The sequence below is a fragment of the Hemitrygon akajei genome, chromosome 16 (genome assembly GCF_048418815.1).
Source record: "Hemitrygon akajei chromosome 16, sHemAka1.3, whole genome shotgun sequence".
Classification (NCBI taxonomy): Eukaryota; Metazoa; Chordata; class Chondrichthyes; order Myliobatiformes; family Dasyatidae; genus Hemitrygon; species Hemitrygon akajei.
The window spans coordinates 53,257,251-53,271,823 of NC_133139.1; the positions used below are offsets into that span (position 1 = coordinate 53,257,251).

General features: G+C 43.0%; 1 protein-coding gene across 2 annotated transcripts in view; it reads right to left on the reverse strand.

Moving 5' to 3' along the window:
- Nucleotides 1–5,841: 5,841 nt before the first annotated feature.
- Nucleotides 5,842–14,573, reverse strand: part of LOC140740050 (scaffold attachment factor B1-like) — a 92,908-nt gene continuing 84,176 nt past the window's right edge. For both annotated transcript variants that reach the window (XM_073068884.1, XM_073068881.1), the window contains one exon: nucleotides 5,842–6,235. In XM_073068884.1, the coding sequence (XP_072924985.1) occupies nucleotides 6,175–6,235 (61 nt within the window). In that variant the 3' untranslated portion in view covers nucleotides 5,842–6,174. The remainder of the gene's footprint in view (nucleotides 6,236–14,573) is intronic.

A 14,573-nucleotide genomic window follows, 5' to 3' on the forward strand; every position in this document is an offset into this window, starting at 1 on the left:
TCCTCAGTTGACCTTCCACCTGTGCAGCCGTAATCCTGGGCATGGGCAAGGTCTCCTGTGAGTGGCTATTTTCCTGTGAGGGAAGTAAGCCTGGTGTGGATTTCTGCGGTGAGGATGAGATTGAGCTGTCGAACCTGTTGAAGAAGTTGTTCAGCTGGTTCGCTTTCCCCACATCTCCACTTATGTTCGCCCCCCGCTTTGCACCGCATCCGGTGATGATCTTCATCCCATCCCACACCTCCTTCATGCTTTTTTTCTGCAGCTTTTGTTCTAGCTTCCTCCTATACTGCCCCCTTTATCTGTACTCTGCCCCCCTTATCTGTACTCTGAGTTCCTTCTGAACTCTTTTAAGCTCCAACCGATCACCATAAAGCAACACCTTATATTCCAGCTGGAAAGCATCCAACCTGATGGCATGAATATCGATTTCCTCTTCCAGAAAATTTCTGTTCCTCTCTCTTCCCTCTTCTTTTATTTCCCACTCTGGCCTCTTACCTCTTCTCCTCACCTGCCTATCACCTACCCTGGTGCCTCTCCTTCTTCCTTTTCTCCCATGGTCCACTCTCCTCACCTGTCCAATTCCTTCTTCTCTAGTCCTTTACCTTTCCCACCCACTTGGCTTCATCAATCACCTTCTAGCTAACCCTCCTTCCCCTCGCTTTCCTTTACATTCTGGCATCTTCTCCCTCCTTTTCCAGTCATGAAGAAGGACAAAATGTTGGTTGTTTATTCATTTTCATAGATGCTGCCTGATCTGCTGAGGTCCTCCAGCAGCTTGTGTGTGTTGCAAAGGAGTAGTCTTTTCACCCACAGAAAAAGTGTAAATTAGCAAAGTTGCTCACATGATCTCAGTGGCACCTATAATCATATTCAGATAGTGAGGTCTGAGATTTCTTTACATCTCTGCATCTTTCAACCAACCCAGTGACTCAAGATTCTGTTCAGGAGCACAGTCCTTCCTAAATCAGCTCGGAAAGGGAACCCAGAGACCAAGAGTTTGGATGACAGATCTCTAGGGGAACTTCCAAATACAGGATCCTGCTTTTGAGATCAGGTTCTGCTGGTGTTGGGCAGTTCATCTGTTTGCCAGGACACCGAGCCCAGTTGAATGGATCACATCTCGCAGCTTCCTTCATCCCAAGTCTCTACACAAGGGCCCAGAAGTTCTGCAGTTAGATCACTCTTGCCCACCAGCACCTGTCTCTCAGTGGGTGCCTGCAGTGGGAGGGGCACCAATAACTCCTGGTACATGACATGCTCTGGTGTATGCTGTGCAGGGTCACACAGCCAAACACTTCACTCTGCAGGCATCTTATGGAAAATCTCTGAGAGATTTGACCATCCAACAGTGTCACCTGTCTTCAACTTCAAGGGAAGTATTTGGATCCCACAAATTTAATTGGCTGTTGGTGGTAATCACCCAGTTCAATCACTTCATGAGGCCAACCTTTCCTGTCCATGTCACCTTCTATAAGATCTCTGCTGATGGTTGACCTCGGTGCCATCTTCCTGCACTAGCCTTTAACTTCTTAAAATCTATCACTGTCTCTGTTGAATGTACTCAGCAGCCTCCGAAGGGTCCAACATTCCAAGAAGAATTTCCTCTTACCTCCATTCTAAATTATCATCCCTTTATACATAGCCTTGTGTCTAGACACCCCACAACTCTCTCTTTAAGCTCCATAAGCAAGTGGTGAGAGGTAGTGAGGTGAGGTAGCAACAGGAGGTACATACAGTGATGGAGTTGGACTTTGATCCTGTTTCAAACAAGGCCTCCAGCTTCATCAACAGTTCAGTTCAATCACATTAGGCTGATTAAACAGGATAAAGTGTGGGGGCACCTTCCTCCACACTTCTTCCCTCACCACCATCCCAGGCCCCAGACAGTCCTTTCAGGTGAGGCACCACTTCACCTGCAAGTCAACTGGGGTGATATACTGTATTCGGTGCTCCCGATGTGGCCATTTATACATTGGGGAGACCCACCGCAGACTGGGAGACCGTTTCGCCGAACACCGGTGTTCAGTCCTCCAGCAGTGGCGGGATCTCCCTGTGGCCACACACTTCAATTCCACAGACCACTCGCACTCCGACATGTCTGGCCATGTCCTCCTCTACCGTCAAGATGAGGCCACACGCAGGTCGATGGAGCAATACCTTATCTCCCGCCTAGGTAGCCTCCTACCTGCCGGCATGAACATTCAACTCACAGACCTCCATTGATACCCCTGCCCCCCTTACCCCCATTCCTATCTATTATTTTGGTCTGGTTCTCTTTCTCTCTCTTTTTTCCCCCTCACTATTATCTTCCCCCTAGCCCTACCTTTCTTTCTCTTTTATTTCCTATAATTCTCCACCTTCCCCCAGCCCATTTCCCTCCAGCCTATCACTTCCTAGCTCTCTACTTTATCCCTCCCCCCACTTCTTATCCCCCTCTTGACCATCCCATGTTACTTCATTCCTGATGAAGGGTTTCGGCCCGAAACGTCGTCACTACCTCCTCCCATAGATGCTGCCTGGCCTGCTGAGTTTCTCCAGCATTTTGTGTGTGTTGCTTAGATTTCCAGCATCTGCAGATTTTCTCTTGTTTGTGAGCTGATTGCCCACAATGAGGTTCCTCCTATCACGGAACACCCTTGCTGATGGCGGTTCAGGCAAGGAGGGGTTTTTCAATTAACCAAACCAGGTGATGGTCCAGGGCTTCCTGACTATTGCTGAGGCTGCACTCATCCAGGTGATTGGGAAGTATTCCATTATACTCCTGTCTGTTGCTGCTATACAGACAAAAGCCTTCTGGCAGCCATGCCACAATCACTACAGTGGTGATAAGTCAGATCCAGATGACAGCTGGTCAACCACAGCCATCATGAAAGCAGTATTCGCTCAATACTGTTGGAACAGACTGAGCGACTGTCTTACCTTCACAATGAACTTGGAGCCCCTGTCCTGCTGATCCATCACTCATACAATGGGCTGGTGATTTGTTGCCCTTACACTTACCATGTCTTTCCATGAGCTTTTACATTGGAAATTTAGATTAATTAAATATCCATCTATGGTTGTCTGAGGGAATCTGTTTCTTTGTTTAGTGTAGGTCTCAGGTGGTCAAAGATTTAAGGTATTCAGGGTAAAGTCCAGACAGCAGGCCTTTCAATGGGAGAATGTCAGATATCAGTGAAACATGGTTGCAGGAGGGGTGTGATTGGCAATTAAATATTCCTGGACTTCATTGCTTCAGGTGTGATAGAATCAGAGGGACAAGAGAGGGAGGTGTTGCATTGCTTGTCAGAGAAAATATTACAGCAGTGCTCTGGCAGGATAGATTAGAGGGCTCATCTAGGGAGGCTATTTGGGTGGAATTGAGGAATGGGAAAGGTGAAGGGGTGTATTATAGACTACCTAATGGGAAGCGAGAATTGGAGGAGCAAATTTGTAATAGCAGATAGCAGATATTTGTAGTAAGCACAAGGTTGTGATTGTGGGAGATTTTAATTTTCCACACATAGACTGGGAAGCCCATTCTGTAAAAGAGCTGTGAATTTGCACGTGTTGGCTAATTATTATTTCATTGTGATATTATCTAATTCCATACTTGTCGTCGTAGTGCTTGTCGAGACTTGGAAAGAGCACAGCAATACTTTGCTTTTGTTTGCATTGGCCTTGTCTGAGAAATTGGACTGTCGAGTCAACTGACTCTGAAGACTAGTGGTATTCGTTTAATAATTAGATGTTCTTTTCAGCTGCAGTGTAGGCTTCGTTTCCCATCTGAGAGTTTTAGTTAACCTGTTTGGCCTAGTAATTATTGTTTTATTTTCCCTGGAACACTGTTCGCATTAAAGTTTTGTGAACTATCGACCTGCTTCAGTGTCTCTCACTCTACACTTGGGCCATATCCAAATCTGGTGACAGTAATCAGGTTAAATTGTGATCTTCACTGGGACTAGGGCAATGGAAACCATGAGAAATAGTTGTGGGAATGCCATAAATAAAAAGTACTTTCAAGTTTGCTGTGACTCCTTTAGTACAACAAATTCTGGAGGGCAAACTCTGAATTTTGGTGTGTGGTAGACTGTGGTGGGAGAAAGAGCTGTGGGGGTGTACTACAAGAGTTGTAGTACTGCAACTCCTACCATTAGTTCGACTGATATCTTTCTCCCATCCCACATTCCCTCTCCACTCCATATCTCCCTCCATTCCCTAACACTTTGTTCATCTCACTCTGCTGACCCATCATTCTGTTTACTCCTCTGAGCCATCTCCTGAATACCCAATAAATTCAGAAGTGGTATTTAGAACTCATTATGTTGTAACTGAGGTGAAAAGCATCAATGCAATCTGAACCCAATGGAGAAAAGGAGACTACAGTAAAGGCAAGGCTCTTTAGCCTGTCAAGTTTATGCTGGTCCTTTTGAAGGACCTCCAGTTATTCCTTGCTCTATCCCCAAGGTGTTTATTAAGCTGCTTCTCCATGAGGCAGCTAGTTTTATTCACATGGCACTTCCTGTTATTTGACCTCTCAACTCTTCAAACTAATAAAGTTGGGATGGCATGGGGTTAGTACAACGATTTACAGTACAAGTGACCTGGGTTCAATTCCTGCCACTGCCTGTAAGGAGTTTATACATTTTCCCCATGACCATGTGCATTTCCTCTGGGTTCTCCAGTTTCCTCCCACAGGCTGGTAGGTTAATTGGTCCTGTGATTAGGCTCAGGTTAAATCAGGGGATTGCTGGGCAGCCCAGCTCAAAGGGCTGGAAGGGCCTATTTAATGCTGTATCCCAATAAATAAATTATATAGCACAGACACAAACCCTTTGAATCAACTCATCCATACTGACTAGGTTGTCTGCTGCCTGAGATAGTCCCACTTGCCTGCATTTGGCCCATACCTTTACAGCTTCCTCTGGTAACTCGTTCCACATACCCATCATCCTCCATATAGAAAACTTGCACTCGGGTCCACTTTAAACCTTTCCCCTCTCATCTTAAACCTATGTCCTCTAGTTTTAAACTCCCTACTTAGGTAAAGGACTTCGTCCACCCACCTTACCTACACCTTCATGATTCTATTCAACCATTTGAAACAATTTCTTATGAATACTTCCTTCTGCGCTCTCTGTGATTTCATAATTTCCTTATCTCCAAGGAGTGAAACCACAGTTTCTTCAGTCTACCCACCAACCTATAACCTTCATCACTAGAATGTTCTTCCCTTACTCTTTTTATAAAGTACAGTGCTGAGAATCGAGCAAGATCTTAAAACTTAAGTTTCAATTGTGCTTTTGGGGAACAAAAATATACAGTGATAGGGCTAGATGGGCAAATGGATTGAAGCCAGGTATTTGAAATAAGGGTAATTATAAGAACAGAAAACAGACCAAGTGAATGGCAAGTTAAATTAATGGATGTTCAATTGTGAAACAGTAGCAGAAATTTTTAGGAAACAAAGAATAAAAGTCACCAAGTGGAGGTCTTGTCATTGTGGTGAACTAAACAAATTACAGCTAACAGCATATTTAGTATGGCAATGCAGGTAGAGCTTAATTCGCAGCTCCAGCAACTTAGGTTTAATCCTGACATCAGGTGCTATCTGTGTGGAGTTTGCATGTTCTCCCTGTGATCTCGTGAGTTTCTTCTGGTCGTTTTGGTTTCTTCCGAAGTCCCAAAAAATGCATGATTGGCTGCTGTAAATTTAATTCGGTGAGATGGGTGACAAAACTCAGGGAGATGATGCACATGGGTGAGAGAATAGGCTACAGGGAAATAAGGTGAAGAAATGGTCTGAGAGCTGAAAGATGTCAGAAGAAAATGAGAGTCATATGAACACATGGAGTGCCAGGCTTTGAGAGATTTTGAAGAATTTATATTGTCCCTTAAGCAAATAGTCAAAGGAAAATTCAAGTATTACCGGACATAAATTTGGTATAAAAGGAGAGAACTTGATTTATCTTTTTTTGTGAATGCACATACATTTACGCAAGTAAATTGTTAATTACAAGAATACTTGTCACATTAAAACAATTGATCTGAATACTCAAGACATTAAACTATCACTACAGAACATTGGCAACTGCTTAAGCTTCTTATTAAGGTAACGAATCATTTTTTAATGAGGTGTTGGTGTGCTCCTGAGGCATGTCTTCATTATATGTTTAAGTCTGATATCATCTGGTTCTAGCAGTTATCAAAAGCTGTAGAGACTGGTTGGAAGCCCCTTTGTACATAGCTTCCTTGGCTGTTAAAAAACAAGATGAAAACAGGTTATTTATAAAGATAATAGGTCACAACATAAATTTAGCTTCAGTCTATAGGGTCTAGAAAATAAAGAACATTACTCAAATGCATTGAACACCCAAGAAATTGAAACAACTGAACACAGAAATGCAGCACAAGTTACTTGGCCCATGATGCACATATGAGCACCAGCAGTGCACTGAACACACCCGACCTTAAAATAATACCAAAAATTTTCAATGTCATAAAAGTTATAAACAGTCTCCTCACCACATGCCATGGAAGTGCTAATATAGGGAACTGTTTCAAAAGTCAAGGTGGGAAGCAGCACAGGTAACAGGTATAGAAGAGGATAACATGAAACCATGAGTAGGAGATGCAAGAAGATATCAGGAGTGTCACAATACCAGGCTAGTAAACTCCCTTCCTTGGGAGTTGGAGTGGAGTTACAGATGCACAGTAGCTACTAGGTACAGTGTGGTCACTCACATGAGCTGTACAGACATCACCCCCCCAGTGGAAAGAGAACACCATCAACACAGGATCCTTTCCATCACACAGCCTGATTGATTGTCATTCAATATTATGGTTGCTCTGACCTTTGCTCTCAACTCAGTATTCTTGCCAGGGACCTGGTGGTGTGGGACCTAATGACTTAATGACAGGAACCTTAAGTGAATTGTAAATCAGAATCAAATTCAGGTTTAATGTCACTGGCATATGTTGTGATATTTGTTATTATGTGGCAGCAGTACATTGCAATACATAAAACTAAGTTACAGTAAGTATATGTGAGTGTATATACACACACATTTAAAAAGCTGAATTAAATATGTAGTGCAAAAAGAGAAAGGAAAAAAAGATAATGAGGAAGTGTTCATGATTTCAACGTCCATTCAGAAATCTGATGGCAGAGGGGAAGAACCTATTCCTGAATTATTGAGTGTGTGCCCTCAGGCTCCTGTACGTCCTCCCCGATGGTAACAATGAGAAGAGGGCATGTCCTGGGTGACGGGAGTCCTTAATGATAGATGTAACCTTTAACTTTTTTGAGATATCACTCCTTGAAGGTGTACTAGATGCTGGGAAGCCCAGTGCCCATGATGGAGCTGACTGAGTTTACAATTTTCTGCAGCTTATTTTGATCCTGGGTAGTGCCTCTTCCCCAATAGCAGACAGTTAGAATGCTCTCCTCAGAGATGTCAACATCCAGGAACTTGAAATTGCTCTCCCTTTCCACTTTCTGGCCCCTCATTGGGTGTTCCCTCACCTTTCTGGTCCACAATCAATTCTTTGATCTTACTGACACTGAGTCCAAGGTTGTTGCTCAAATACCCAAGGAACCGGCACTGACACCTGAGATAGGCCTCTATTTACATCTTGTCAACTTGAAAATGATCCATTCACCCCTAGACTTGATTTTCTGTCTGTCAATCTACTTGTGCTCTTAGCTTGATCAAGTGGCCTTTTCTGTGGCAACCTATTGAAAATACTAGTGGCCTTCCTTTATCCATAGTGGGAAGCTGTATGACAAAATAATCCACATGTGCTCCTGCACAAATCAACTAGTTGCTTTACTGATGACCTGACAGAAGGTGTATGCAAACACTGAGCACTGTAGCAGAAATTAGGATGAGCAAATCTCCCCCCAGGTGGACACTGTCACCTACTGGTCACATTACTCAAAGTACGTACAACATTTGACACAAGATTAATACTTCAGTACCAAGCTCTCAATCCAAGTCATTCAAAGTTCACAGTAAAATTTATTATCAAAGTACAGACATGTCACCACATACAACCCTGAGATTCTTTTTCCTGCGGGCATACTTAGCAAATCTATAGAACAGTCATTGTAAACAAGATCAATAGACAACAAATTGTGCAAATGTAAATATAATGGACAGGAGGAGGAGTATAGGAAACTGATACAGGACTTTGTGATATGGTGCAACTCAAACTACCTGCGTCTCAATATCACCAAGACCAAGGAGATGGTGGTGGACTTTAGGAGATCTAGGCCTCATATGGAGCCAGTGATCATTAATGGAGAATGTGTGGAGCAGGTTAAGACCTACAAGTATCTGGGAGTACAGTTAGACGAGAAGCTAGACTGGACTGCCAACACAGATGCCTTGTGCAGGAAGGCACAGAGTCGACTGTACTTCCTTAGAAGGTTGGCGTCATTCAATGTCTGTAGTGAGATGCTGAAGATGTTCTATAGGTCAGTTGTAGAGAGCGCCCTCTTCTTTGTGGTGGCGTGTTGGGGAGGAAGCATTAAGAAGAGGGACGCCTCACGTCTTAATAAGCTGGTAAGGAAGGCGGGCTCTGTCGTGGGCAAAGTGCTGGAGAGTTTAACATCGGTAGCTGAGCGAAGGGCGCTGAGTAGGTTACGGTCAATTATGGAAAACTCTGAACATCCTCTACATAGCACCATCCAGAGACAGAGAAGCAGTTTCAGCGACAGGTTACTATCGATGCAATGCTCCTCAGACAGGATGAAGAGGTCAATACTCCCCAATGCCATTAGGCTTTACAATTCAACCGCCAGGACTTAAGAACTTTTTAAAAGCTATTATTAATGCTTTTTGAGATAGTAATTTAGATGCATATCATATTTTTTGCTGAGTTAAGTATTGTATGTAATTAGTTTTGCTACAACAAGTGTATGGGACATTGGAAAAAAGTTGAATTTCCCCATGGGGATGAATAAAGTATCTATCTATCTATCTATCTATCTAAATAAGTAGCAATAAATAACGAGCGTGAAATAACAAGATAAAGAGACCATCGGTTGTGGAAACACCAGAAATAGAATGAGTGTAGTTATCCCCACTTGTTCAAGAGCTTGATGGTTGAGGGGTAGTAACTGATCTTGAACCTGGTGGTGCAAGTCCTGAGGCTCCTGCCTCACCTGGATTGCCTGCAGCAAGAAAAGAACATGGCCTGGGTGGTGAAGATCTTTGATGATGGATGCTGCTTTTCTATAGCAACATTTCATGTAGATGTGCTCAATGATTGGGAGAGTTTTACCTGTGACATACTGGGCTAAATCCATTACTTTTTGTAGGATTTTCTGTTCAAAGCCATTGGTGTTCCCATACCAGGTTGTAATGCAGCCAGTCAGCACACTTTACACCACACATCTGTAGAAGTTTTTGATGATGGAAAAAAAGGTGCTGTTGTGCTTTCTTTGCAATTACATTTGTATGATGGATCAAGGACAATTAATCTGAGATAGTAACACAGGAATTTTAGTTTACTAACTCTCTCCACCTCTGGCTCATGGACCTCTGATTTCCCTCTGCTGAAGTCCACAATCAGTTCCTTGGTCTTATTGACATTGAGTGAGAGGTTGCTGTTATTACACCACTCAGCCAAATTTTTAATTTCCTTCCTGTATGCTGATTCATCACCACCCCTTTGATACGGCCCACAACAGTGGCGTCATCAGCAAACTTGGATATGGTGTTGGAGTTATACTTAGCCACACAGTCACAGACTAAAAAGAGTAGAGCAGAGAGCTAAGCACACATCCTTCCTGTGCTGATGGAAATTGTGGAGGAGATGTTTTAGCCAATCCGAACTGACTGGGATCTACACAACTGGAGAAATCCAGGATCCAATTGTGCAAGGAATATTGAGGCCCAGGTCTTGAAGTTTACTGATTAGTTTTAATGGGATGATGGTATTGAATGCTGAGTTGTAATTGATAAAGAGCATCCTGTTGTATGCATCTTTGCTGTCCAGATGTTTCAGGGTTGTGTGAAGAGGCAATGAGATGGCACCTACTGTAGACCTGGTGCTTCAGTCGGTGAATTGGAGTGTATCCAAGTCACCACTCAGAAAGGAGTTGATATGCTTCAACACCAGCACTTCATTTCTGTGGATGTAAGTGCCACTGGCGATAGTCATTAAACCAGATTACCACACTCTTCTTGGGCACCGGGATGATTGAAGCTTGCTTGAAGCAGGTGGGTACCACACACTGCCGGAGTGAGAGGTTGAAGATATCCATGAATGCACCAGCCAGATGGTCAGCGCTGGCCTTCAGTACTTGGCCAGGTACTCCATCAAACCAAATGCTTTCCTTGGATTCTCTCTCTTGAAGGCAGCCAGCACATCATCTTCAGATACTGAGATCAAAGGATCATCTGGAGACATTGGGGTGTGTGATGATTCTTCCCTGTTCCGGTGGTCAAAGTGAGCATAGAAGGCATTGAGCTCATCTGGAAACGAAGCTCTGCTGTCCCGTATGTCGTAAGGTTGTGGCATTTAAACCCTGTCACAGTCGTCAAGCATCCCTCATTGATTCCAGTCTAGTCCACAAGCTCCACTTCACCCATGAGATCATACCTGCACCTCCTGTAGCAGATCTGGCTCTCAGCAAATTCTCGATTTCATTGCTCATCTCCAGGTTCTGATTGGGGTAAACCCTGAATGATTTTGGAGGATGGTGCCATCTTTGCAAAAACCTGATGCCCCTGAACTCAAAATCCATCTGTTTCAGCTAGGGACAAAGTTAACATCTTGGCAGCTTGTCTCAAAGTGGATTACAAGTGCCAATTCTTGGTCATGTCAGCTTTTAGTTCTTTGGAAATGCAGCCCAGCAGTTTGTATATTTGCCTATGGTGATAGCAGGACTTGCCTGTTTGAACACTGTATGTTTTTTTGTGTGCACCTGGATTCTGTGTGCATCTAGTACCATGTCATTGCATTTGTCCTTGTGGCAATGGGCCTTCAGAGGGACCAAACCCATTTTCTGACATTGGCACAAGTGCTGGCCTTATGTGCCAGCAAAGGAATAAAGTAATATTCCATGGAAAGTGCTTCAGGCTAGGAAGTGGCAAGCTCAATAGAAGTGAGATCAGACCCTGCTGAAGGGTCTCGGCCCGAAACATTGACTGTACTCTTTTCCATAGATGCGGCCTGGTCTGCTGAGTTCCTCCAGCGTTTTGGGTGTGTTGCTTAGGGCTATGGTATTTGTTTCTCTTTTCTGTTGGTAATATGCCACTGAATCTTTGCTTCCAGCATAAGAATCAGAATCAGAATTACTGGCAAATGTCATGAAATTTGCTGTTTTGTGGCAGCACTATACTGCAATACATAATAATAAAAACTATAAATTACAATAAGTATATGTAAAAAATTTAATTCCTGTATTTCAGATGGGTTCCAAGATTTCATTATTTGATCCTCATAGGCCTTCTTGGCAGCACAGAAATGGTAGTATTGACTTCCTTTGATTTTGCATTCAACTGTTGACTTCCTTCCTGCATTTCATAATAGATCTAACCTAGCTCTCAGCTGGCATTTCTTGATATTCATGTGGCCATTTAATATTTGTAGTAATGCTTTTTGCATCTTTATGATAATTGATCCAACACAACTAATTGACTGATTAATAGCGTCTGCTTCTTTCACTTACTCAGACAACCCTCAAATCACTCTCTGACAAAAGGATCTGTAACTCCTCAAATTTGTCCCTCTTTGATCTTGCTCATATTCATACCTAGATCATCTCAAGTTTCTCCTGGCCTACCTGGCAAAGTCATGGACAGGCTAACTACTCTAATCATGTTTCTTTTCCATGCTTCTATTCCATGCTCTGAAGCCTGAAGAGAAATATTTGCAGCCTTGTGATCTCTAATGTTCTACTTGAAGATTTACTCTAGTGCAGGGCTTCTCAACTGGGGTTCTACAAGAGATCGTGATTTAAAAAAAATGTCTTTTGCTCTCACACTTGCAGGCAGTGACCCAGCAACCCAATTAGCAATCTCGTTAGAGGTCTCTCAGCCGAGTATGACAGTGCGCAGTAGGACTGTGTTTATTTGGCTGAGTCCATTCTCAGTCTTTACTGCGAGATAGGGGAGGCCGTTGATAAATTGATGAGTGTTGTATTACACAGAGGAAAGGATGGTAGGCTGATGAGGAGCATGAAGTGCGTTTTACAAGCATTGAATGGACTTGCCTAACTTGGGCTGTGGTGTCAGTCCCTCCCTACCAAATTACCTTCTCCAATTTCCCCTTGCGTGCTACCGGACTGACTTATGGGAGCAAACAAGCTCTACCAGTGCAGGAGAAAATTGGAGGGAAATATTCATTCTAAAGAAGGAATTATTACATGCTGCAACTCAGCAGAACATACTACCCAGGAAAAGTAAAGTCACACAGTTGGTCAAAACCTAATAATGCCAGCATGTAAAAATATAGCTGGTGAAATGCTAGGATAAGATGGATGTGGTGAACTACATATACCTGTCTGGACACGCCCCCTCCCCCCCCCCCCCCACCGCTGACTGCTCCTGTGGCTCCTCCCACAGACCCCTGTATAAAGGCGTTTGGAGGCACTGCTCCTTCCTCAGTCTCCAGAATGTTGTGTGATGGTCTCTTGCTGCTGACAGTGCTCTCTCTTCCGGCTAATAAAAGCCTATCTCTCGCCTCACGTCTCCGAGAGTTATTGATGGTGCATCAATGGACTACAAGAAATTGAAAAGGTTGCACTCTCAAATAGTACAATAATTTTAATTTTGAATTTATTTAAATCTTACATCCATCCCATAACATGAGGGAGTAAAAATCTTTGTGTTATGACTCCATCGCAATGCACAGACATGCAAATTCGTAAGTCTAATGGCTGGTAGAAAGAAGCTGTCCCATAGCCTGTTGGTCCTGGCTTTAATGCTGTGGTATCATTTGACTGATGGAAGCAGCTGAAACAGTTTATAGTTGGGGTGACTAATGTCCCCAGTGATTTTCCAGGCCTTCTTTATGCATCTGCTGCTGCTGGAAATTCGTGTCCACAGATGCACTGGCCCGTCCACACCACTCTCTGTAGTGCCCAGCAATCAAGGTTGATGCAGTTTCCATACCAGGCAGTGATACAGCCAGTCAGGATGCTCTCAGTGGTGCTGTTGACGTATTGATGACATGTCACATGATGCTGAAGAGGTTTTGTGTGATTAACTGAAAAACAACAGCTTCTCTATCCGGGTTGATGAGTCAAAAGATTTGTAATTGATGGTGAAATTCAAGAAAACTTTTTCTGTTGCAAAGAGCTGCCTGAAACAAGCAAAGGCCAAGATAGATTTAATGTTTTGTCTTCACATCTGGAAACACAAGGTCTATCTGGAGGAACTATGTTGGCTTCTGTACTGATAGTGCCCCATCAATGGTTGGCTCCATGAGAGGTTTCGTTTCTCTTGTAAAAGAAAAGAAAATCCTGACTTTGTCATAACACACTGCTTTCTTTACACAGAGATACTGCTGTCAAAAACTCTTGGAGATGAAATGAAAAAACAGTTCTGGATGATGCTCCAAAAATAGTTTTTACTGAACAAAGGCACACGAGTGAATCTGCAGATGCTGGAAATAAATAAAAACACAAAATGCTGGCAGAACTCAGCAGGCCAGACAGCAACTATGGGGGAGGTAGTTGATGACGTTTCGGGCCGAAACATTCACTCCTGATGAAGGTCCGAAACGTCGTCACTACCTCCTCCCATAGATGCTGTCTGGCCTGCTGAGTTCTGCCAGCATTTTGTGTTTTACTAAACAAAGACCAGTTCACATGAGAATGTTTGAAAAACAGTGTGAAAACCTGGACAAAGAATACAGTTGAACAAGTCTCTTCAAGGCCCTGGAGAAAATGTTTTGACTTCAAGTGACAAGATTCATGGATTTAAAAGGAAACTGAACCTTTGGAAAAATCATGTTGCAAAAGGAAATCTTGAAATACTTCCACTGCTGCATGGACTTGAAAGTGAGCAAGGATATCAGAAAGTCTAGAGTCCTATTGAAAACCACCTGGCAGAACTGCAGAACCAAATTGAACAGTATTTTTCCTCCCTTGTATCACATATGTATGACTGGGTGAGGAACCCTTTCTCTAAATCTTCTGCTCAGCCTGAGAACTTGACTTAGAAAGAAGAGGAAGAACTTTGTGAGCCGCACTCTGATCATGCACTCACAATGAGATTTACTGACCCACCCCTGGACAAGTTCTGGATTTCTGTGAAAAATGAGTATCCTGCCATTCATAGGAAAGCAATGAACATTTTGCTGCAGTTTTCAACTTCTTACATGTGTGAGCAAGCTTTTTCTTGTTTAACAAGCATCAAGTGCAAGAGTAGAAATCGACTTATTTCTGTTGAAGGTGAAATCTGTGTGTGCTTATTTTGTTTGCCTTATTAGTTTTTAAAATTAATGAAAGAGAAGGAAGATTAATTTCAAGAAAGTTAAGCTAAGCTTAACTACCTTTTTTTCAAGAAAGCTTAGCTAAAAATTCATTCTCTACTCAAAAGAGCATCGACAATTATTTTTGGATGATTATATCTACA